The sequence below is a fragment of the Micromys minutus genome (genome assembly GCF_963924665.1).
Source record: "Micromys minutus genome assembly, chromosome: 7".
Lineage (NCBI taxonomy): Eukaryota > Metazoa > Chordata > Mammalia > Rodentia > Muridae > Micromys > Micromys minutus.
Genome location: NC_137976.1, coordinates 29,987,990 through 29,996,374, shown reverse-complemented (window position 1 = coordinate 29,996,374; position 8,385 = coordinate 29,987,990). Strand labels below are relative to the sequence as shown.

General features: G+C 35.1%; 1 protein-coding gene across 2 annotated transcripts in view; it reads right to left on the bottom strand.

The window, feature by feature from the left end:
• Positions 1 to 2,475: 2,475 nt before the first annotated feature.
• Positions 2,476 to 8,385, bottom strand: part of ZNF654 (zinc finger protein 654) — a 72,815-nt gene continuing 66,905 nt past the window's right edge. For both annotated transcript variants that reach the window (XM_080919312.1, XM_080919313.1), the window contains 2 exons: positions 5,209 to 7,522; positions 2,476 to 4,339 (listed from right to left, as the gene is read on the bottom strand). In XM_080919312.1, coding sequence (XP_080775438.1) covers positions 4,332 to 4,339; positions 5,209 to 7,522 — 2,322 coding nt within the window. In that variant the 3' untranslated portion in view covers positions 2,476 to 4,331. The remainder of the gene's footprint in view (positions 4,340 to 5,208; positions 7,523 to 8,385) is intronic.

Sequence of the window (8,385 nt, the reverse complement as noted above, 5' to 3'; positions counted from 1 at the left end):
ACAGTGGGAGGTAGCACGCAGTATATGATAATGTAGTAAATCAAAAAGCCATTTTTCTTCAGTATGTAGCTCTCTTCAAGATGAAGATATTGATATATAATCTGAATTTGTGTCCTTGTTAACTGCTGGCTCTGCAGATTAGTATGTATTTTATATTGCTTGGATATAGCACATTTGACTTGATCATGTACACATGCTTCAAGCTTCGTCCATCTAAGGTAAGAACATTAAGAAATAGATCCCTAGTCATCCCTGACAGAATATTTGCTCCTGTGAGCTTGTTGCAGAACAGCATGGGGTTCCTCCTTGCTCCTGCTTCATTTCTGCAGCCTGCCTGTTTTCCTAATCAGGTCACAATACAGCCAGGATTGGCAGTGTGCTTTTTTGGCTTTCTAGCCCCCAACAGTGTGTTAAACTATGTTTATATATTATCTAATATCAGGAATAGTGGCAACACCAAACAGACAAAAGTATTACCTATCTTTCCAATTCCAAAGATGAAAAAATGGAATGTGAGCTAAGCAGGTTGCTTAAATATTTTAACAAATGTATTGTTGTGAAAACGGATTATATTTAATCCAAGACCATGTGTCCCTCAGTCAGAAAATTCTACATCTCATTGTTAGAATGTTTCAGTAACATTTTTATGCGTCACACTGCTGTGACATATGCAAATCACTTTACCTCACTTATTCACTTGTAGTGCCATCTCATTGCACTAAAGTTATTTCTACCTATATACCACTTTTCAAAAATTTAAGGTATAGCTAATAGGGTTTTGTTTTTTCCCTGCTACTGAACCAAAGGAGCCCTCATGCCCAAGTTCCAGGAAGCACTTCTTTGAAGACACCAATGATGACATATGCTTTGCTTGGCATCTGCTGAGCTCTGATACCTCCTTTTGCCCCAAGTCTGCAGATTCTTCAGTCATCCTTTATCTGAAATGACTTCAGTAGCCATTAAAGCGTTATGCATATTTGGAATGTTGTGTGCACCATGTGTGCCTGGTGCCCAGGGAGGCCAGAAAAAGGCATTAAATCCTCCTAGAAATAGAGTGAGAAAGTTTTGAGCTGCCATGTGAATGCTGGCAACTGAACCCATGAACTCAGGTCCTTTTATAAAGAAAGCATTCTATAAAGTTCTGAGCCACCTTTTCAGTTCCCTCCATCAACTCTTACCCCTGCATCTGAACTTAATCAAAAAACAAATAAAGTTAAACCAACAACAAAAAAAACCCTACTTGTATCATTTTGTATCCTTTCAGAAAGTTTCAATACACTGAATGTGATAACATTAGTTGAAACATCCCACTTTTATGAAGCATAAAAATTTCATTTAAATAAGCTGAATTCTTGAAATCAAGTGTACTACATAAAAGTGAACGCTTACTTTATCAACAAGGACAATGTTTTATTGAACAAATCTATGTACAATACAAAAAATTTCTTGAAATGAGACACTATTGTTGATTTATTGCAGTTCAATGGCTCAGTTTTAATTTGAAGTTTTATAAAATGCAAAGTAAAATAATTTAATGTTCAACAAGGAAGCACAAATTTCCCTTCTTACTAAATCTGTAATATCGTTCACATAACAATTCCAAAATGCAAATGCAGCATTTCCTCAATCTGAAAAGGTGTATGACAGTACCAAATAAATTAAAAAATAAACACTATCATCCCTTTTAGGCTTTTCATTCATACAATATTAAACCAAACAGGTAAGTACAACTAATGTTCAGTGTGATTTGAAAAGAATCACAGATCAATGATATAAATTATATTGTTATATATTGGTGTTCTTTTTTTAAAAATGAATATGGCTAGAGCCCAAAGTACCAGTGTCCTTATCCACAGAGTCTTTCTTGTGCATCTTCTGTATCTGAGCAGCAAGGATTTAGATCTGCACTTTTCATGACCTTACTGACACATATAATTCTTTATTTAAAAAAAAAGAAAGATGTTTCATTATCCTTAAAACAGAAGTAGAAATAAAGAAGGAAAAGAATGTAGGTAAGATGAAAGCTTCCTTTCCTTCTGAGTCCCAAATCAGAACTGCTGGGTTTACCCAAAATCAAAATACTTTGGAGAAAAATCATAGTAAAATACACAAATTCTTTCAACAGGTAAAATTAAGAAGTATATAGAGAGGTTAGAAAATGTGGTCAAACAGAATTTTACATGACATTTTGAGTTGCTTATAAATGAACCAATTATATCTATAGAAAGATTCTCTCCTAGCAACACAAGGCAAAAGAAAACCTTCAAATTAGGCTTAAAGACAAAATAACAGGTGGAATTTGTTTAACACATCTTTGCACACAAACTTCAAGAAGATGTAATGCTTTATGGATTTATATCTATCAATGGTTACACCCTGTAAACACTAAAGTTAAAAAGTGGTAAAATGTTATTAACTGCAAAGAATACAAAGCAGAAATATGTTCCCAAAAAAATTCATGTGCAAATGAACCGGTTTCCAAACAGGATTTTTATTACAAGATGTACTTTTAATATGAACTAAAATAAAAGTCAATGATTACATTTTAGCGTCAGAAAATATGGAAAACATTGAGTCGAGCTTAAAGGATTTAAAACTTAAGAGTTGTACTTATGTTATCTGCATGTAAATTCCACAGCCTAATGTAGGCTACATAACAACTAAAACTTCAATTTGATCGGAATGGACTAGTGACCATCATTGCATAGTTGCAAATTTCCATGGTAAATAATAAAATTCAAAACTTTTTTTTAAAAAATAAATCCTCTAATAGACCATCATTGGAAAACATAATTTTTTAAAGTCTGAATGTCACCCTGAAAGTAATGTCCTATTTTCCTAACATCAATAATGTTCCTAAAATTTGTAATATGATGAAATTGTCTGATTTACACAAAACCATGCTGGAGTAGCTGGGACACTTAGTTGACACAAGGCATACTAATGTGTCTAAAGAATTCACTTTTGTGTTTGTCTTTCTCTTGTTTAAACTGATATACTAGTAGGTAAAGGAGATCTTTAGGCATCTTCCTTTTCATACATAACAGACAGGCGGGAAATATCTAGAGGATTTTTTTAAACTGTAAAATGTTTTAATAATTTAATAAGTTAAAATCTTCCTTAGGAAAATCAATGATCACCAAGGACAATAATGCATTAATATATGTTACTGTATTCCTGTTGTGCAAATTTTGATGTGAATAGTTCCTTAAATATAAAAATTACTATGCAGGCCAAATTCATCACTAATGAAGAAAGTACATTAGTATGGCTTAATTTTTAATTCTCCTAACTAAATAAAATGAACTCTTGATTTGATACTTAACTGACATATTTTAAGCCAATTATTTTCATAGGACCATACTAGATAACTCATATTAATGTGTAAAGGACTTTACTCTGAATCATCCAGCAATGCCCTAATATTATGTACAGATAGAAATATCCCAGTGTGCTTTTACCATTATTCACATTGACGATTTTTCAATTCAGTGTTTTCCTTCAACTATCTAGCATATGATGGTCTTAGATTCTTCTCGCCCCCCCACACCCCCCATAAAGTAGCTGATAGTACCTCGTCCTTTTCAGCTCCACTCTGCTGCCTTAAGTAACTGACATTACAAAGGGGGGGGGGGCATTGAAGGTTCGTATCAAGAGCTTATTAGCCAAGCACTGCTTTTGTTTTGTTTTTAATTTTTAATTAATGGTGGCTTGCCATTCACTTAACTTTGACTTGTCTACTTAATCACCTAAAACAAGTTACAATCTTTAGTAGACAACACAATAATTGAAATCAAGCTTTATTTCTATGTATCAGCTTCTAAATTATATCACAAACTAAAGAGCAATGAATGATTCTTTAAAGTATGTTTGACCAGAGGGGAAGACATAATATGCATGACAAGAAAACAAATTTCATTTTCAGAATGTTTTACATTGTTTATTGTAAACCAGCTCCCCTCCCACCTCATCTTAAAATGAATCAACTTTTTCCTTTCTTCAGTAAGGCCATAGCTGGTTTTTATTTCTGCCTAGTTGCCTAAATGTGTTTTCACATAAAGCAAAACCGAACATGCTGCTTTTAATCACCATCAACATTTGTAAAGTGTGGTTTCATGGATAACTGGTACTTTGGGAGTTTTATAACCCTTTTGGAGTCTAAGCCGGCACATCTCCTCTGCAAGTTCATTCCAGAAAATGTGCTTTGTCTTTTCTTTAGTAATCCGGGAGCACTCTAAAATTAAGGCCATCAGGGAAATGCAAACTGATGATGCATTTCCTTGTAGTGCTTCTACACTACTGCATGATCAACAGGTCGTTCTGAGACGTTATCAGGCACCTGTAAAATAAAATACATTTTAATTCAAATTTCATAGTTTATAGTAGAAAAGCAAGCATTATATTTCTGGCATGTCTAGGCATGTGCTTTGTGGTGTACATGTATGTGTATGAAGGCTTGTGGGCACATGTGTCCAGATCCATTTGGAGACCAGAGGCTGATGTTGGTTACTTTTCTTGAAAACCATGTTTAGGCGGGATCTCATTGGAACCCAAAACTCTGAGATTCTGCTAGCTAGTTAGCTAGCCAGCTTGCTGCAGGATTCTAATGGAGCTTCCTGCATGCTTGGTTTACACACAAGGCACTATGCTGGCCCAGCATTTGCATGGGTGCTAGGATCTGAAGTCTAGTCCTCATCACTGCACGGGAAGCATTTTATCTGCTGAGCCATTTCCCCAGGCCCTTTACTTCTATTTTTTACTGTTACTTGTTTCATATTCTACCATGCTGATGAAAAGCACTATTTCTACAACTTCTATTATGTGAAACCTAGAATGAAAAAAAAGCCACTTGTAGTAGAAAAAGTATAGTATAGTATTAGTATAGTATAGTATTAGTATTCGTATAGTATAGTATACTATAGTGTAGTAGGAAGAGTAGGAGCAAAGAATGAAAACTCTTGAGTCCTAGCTTCTACAAGTTCATAAGCCTGTGCAAACTACTGCATTTTTGTTGGCTGAGCTAAAACTAGAATAGTGATCTCACCTCCTGGTGGTTGTGGATTTAAAAGGAAATGTGTAGAACAGTGCTTTATCACCTGGGATACACGTGTTAATTATGTTTTTAGTTGCACAAGTATACATTATAGATATATTGATGGTATCTTTCCATTTCTACAGACAGAGCTACTGAAAACACAGAAGACTTACTTTCATCATCTGAATCAAATCCAAAGAGTGTCTGACATTTCTTTTGTGCAAGGTGAGCCTCAAGTGCTTCTGCATTACAGTAGGTGGTCAGGCATTTGCCACATCGTAATCTTTTCACTGGTTTTTTATACATGTTATCTTGATCAGAACAGGCATCTACAATATCAGTCAGAAATTTTCTGCGTTTTGGCATACTAAGGTATCGTTCATCAAGGTAACTGGGAGGCAAAGGTCTGACAAATGGCTTTGTTAAAATTAAGCCATATGAAGTATGTTCACTTGGAAGATTTGGTTTGGATGGTGCCTGAGATACTGACAGGGCACTGTGTTCTTGTGATATAACATTGGGTAAAATAGAACCATTTTCTGTCCTGTTTCTGTTTATGTCTATTTTCAGAGTAGGATCTGATGTAACTAATGATGTCTGCTCTATGTCACTGTGTCCATTGACTAAGTCAGTGGTACTATGAGTATTTTCAGGATTTGGCTCTATGGCGGGCATCTTTTGGTCTATCAAGCTTATATTTGAAACACTATCGTCAGAATGTTCATTTCCATTCTGAACTAAACTGTCTGTTTTCTTTTCCATAGTGTCTATATATGTCTTTGGTTTTGTAGAATCTTTCCTTGATTTACTAGTAGAAACTGGCTGATAAATTGTTTGGTTCTCATTACTAAATGGGTCTATTTCCTGATGATTAGGAACCACTTCACTCAGTTGTGCTGATGATTCTGGTGTTTTGCTTAAGTAATGCTGGGCTTCGTGTTCATATAACAGAGGAAGATCTTCAAAAAGCTCATGGCATTCTGGAAAACTACACTGAGCTTGAAATATCCTGTGACTTTTTGTATGCTGGGCAAGCTGGAATGGCAGCTTAAATGACTCATTGCAATTGAAATGCAAACAGAAGTACACATTTGGATAGCTGTGTCTATTAAGGTGGTCTATAAAATGTTGAGAATCCTCAAACTGCCTTTGGCAAAATTTGCACTTTCCTTTGCTCCACTTCATTACAGTTTGCCGCACATTTAAGTCAGTCGGATGCACAGTCCTTGCATGCATATTTAGAAACCCAATTCTTTTAAATATTCTTACACAGCCAAGAGCAGGACACTTGAAGTTTCCTTCTTGGTCTGTAGCATATACATCTTTTGGATGGCACACAGTTCCATTGATTTTATGAAGTACTGATGTTTCTTGATTGAGATCATAATCATCTTCATAATCATCTTCATTTTCTTCTTCCTCATAGTCATCATCACACTGAGGTAAAGACTCTGAGATATTATTGAAAGAACTGTCTGGTCTGCCATTTTCGATAATGTTTTCCATAGCATTCTCTGGCATAGCAATGGGAATTTTAATGAGTTCCGCCATGTGTTCACGGATGACCTCTTTGTTTCTTTCACTGGAAGCAGGCAATGTCTCTATTTCTAAGCCCTTAGTATTAGAATTCCCGTTTTCAAAGGAGATTGAAGATTTGGAACCATTTATTTCTTCCAAAGTGATGACTTCTGGATCATCCTGTTGTGCTGTAGCAATCTGCTGCCTCTGAATCTTTTTAACATGATTTTTTAAATGCTTCTGCATAAGTCCTCTGTTCCTAAATTTCCTACCACATATCACACATGAAAAACTGCCTTTTTTCTGATGAGCCTGAGCATGCCTTACAATATGGCCACCAAGAAATTCCTTGTTGCATAACATGCACCGATGCCTGGGGACGCTATGATCCACTTTGGAAGTGTTAAGAGCAGAGAGGCTCCTCTTCGCATTGAGCTGCCCTTTTGGCTGCACTACAGATGCATCATCAGGATCAGTCTCTCCAGTGCTCTGATCTGTGACAGTGTCCAGCCCTTTGTCCACACTCTGCTGTTCCACTCTCTTTTTAAGACTACCTGCAGAATTTTCCAGTGTATTTTCATTTAGAAGTTTCACTGCTGATTTATCATGCAGTAATGCCACACAGTTTTTCTTAATCATTACAAAGTTCCAAAATTCAGGATCAAAAAACAATCCCTTTTTCAAAATTGGCAGTAATTCAAAACGAACCCGATTTTGAACAGTACTTGTGCCTTCACTATACTCTTCATCCGGACGTCTGTAAAGCTCTTCAACGGTACGGTAGGCATCTAAGGAACGCTCAAGAAAAAATACTGAGAGAGCACAAACCCTGACAATCTCTAGATCATTTGGCAAAAAATGTGCAATTGTTTTATAAATTAGGCATTTAGTTTCAGGATCATCATGGAGATCAAGCTGGAGAGCACAACCACATATCTCAACACAAATTTGTAAGCCTTCTTCTTCAACCTGGAAAAACAAAAACATTCTTCCTAAATATAACACCAGAAATCATTATACGATCTCCTATAAAATTTTGAATACAACTCCAAAAGAAAAGCTTTTTTGAAACAGTATTCTGAAGTATGGGAAGACTTTCCAAATCAAGTCATTCCAATAATTATATTTGCTTTATTCTTTTACATTTAATTTTCAAGTTTGACAAGACCCAAAAACCATAAAATGTCTGCAAACTTTGTTTAGAATTTTCTTTCAACTTTAGACTCCCTTAAAGGGTCATTCTCATTCTCTGACAGAAGAGTTAATGCATGTCATTTCAAATAGATGCCAAGAAGTAATTAAGTTATGTTTTAAAATCAGTGCAAATTGTATCAAACTAAATATTACTTATAATAATGGTGATATTATTGTTGTTACTGCTATTATTATATATGCTGGGCAAGATCCTTCCATTTACTCAAATAGGAAAGGGCGCACTGTACAGACCTAATAAAGTATAAAAATAAGCTTACTGGAAATTGAATGAAAATCATTCAAATATTTACTTCTTTTAATGATAATTTCATTAGCTTTTAATACAGAATTTTTTATTGATCCACTGAAATCGATTTTATGTATCTAATGGCTGGAATACTCAACAACTCTTTGACCAGAACAAGAAGTAGAATGGCATCTGTGTATATTGCATGTCATACTGCCAACATGTGGCTTATGGACTATAGGGAAAAGTAACCGTTTGTAAGCTCATAACCTCTTAGTCTCTTGTATTCTGATGATTCCACTTAACTACATACAGTTTTATTATCAACTAAGATTTTCTGAGACAGTGAAGGAGTATAATCAGATCATTTGTAAATTAGTATTCAAAATGA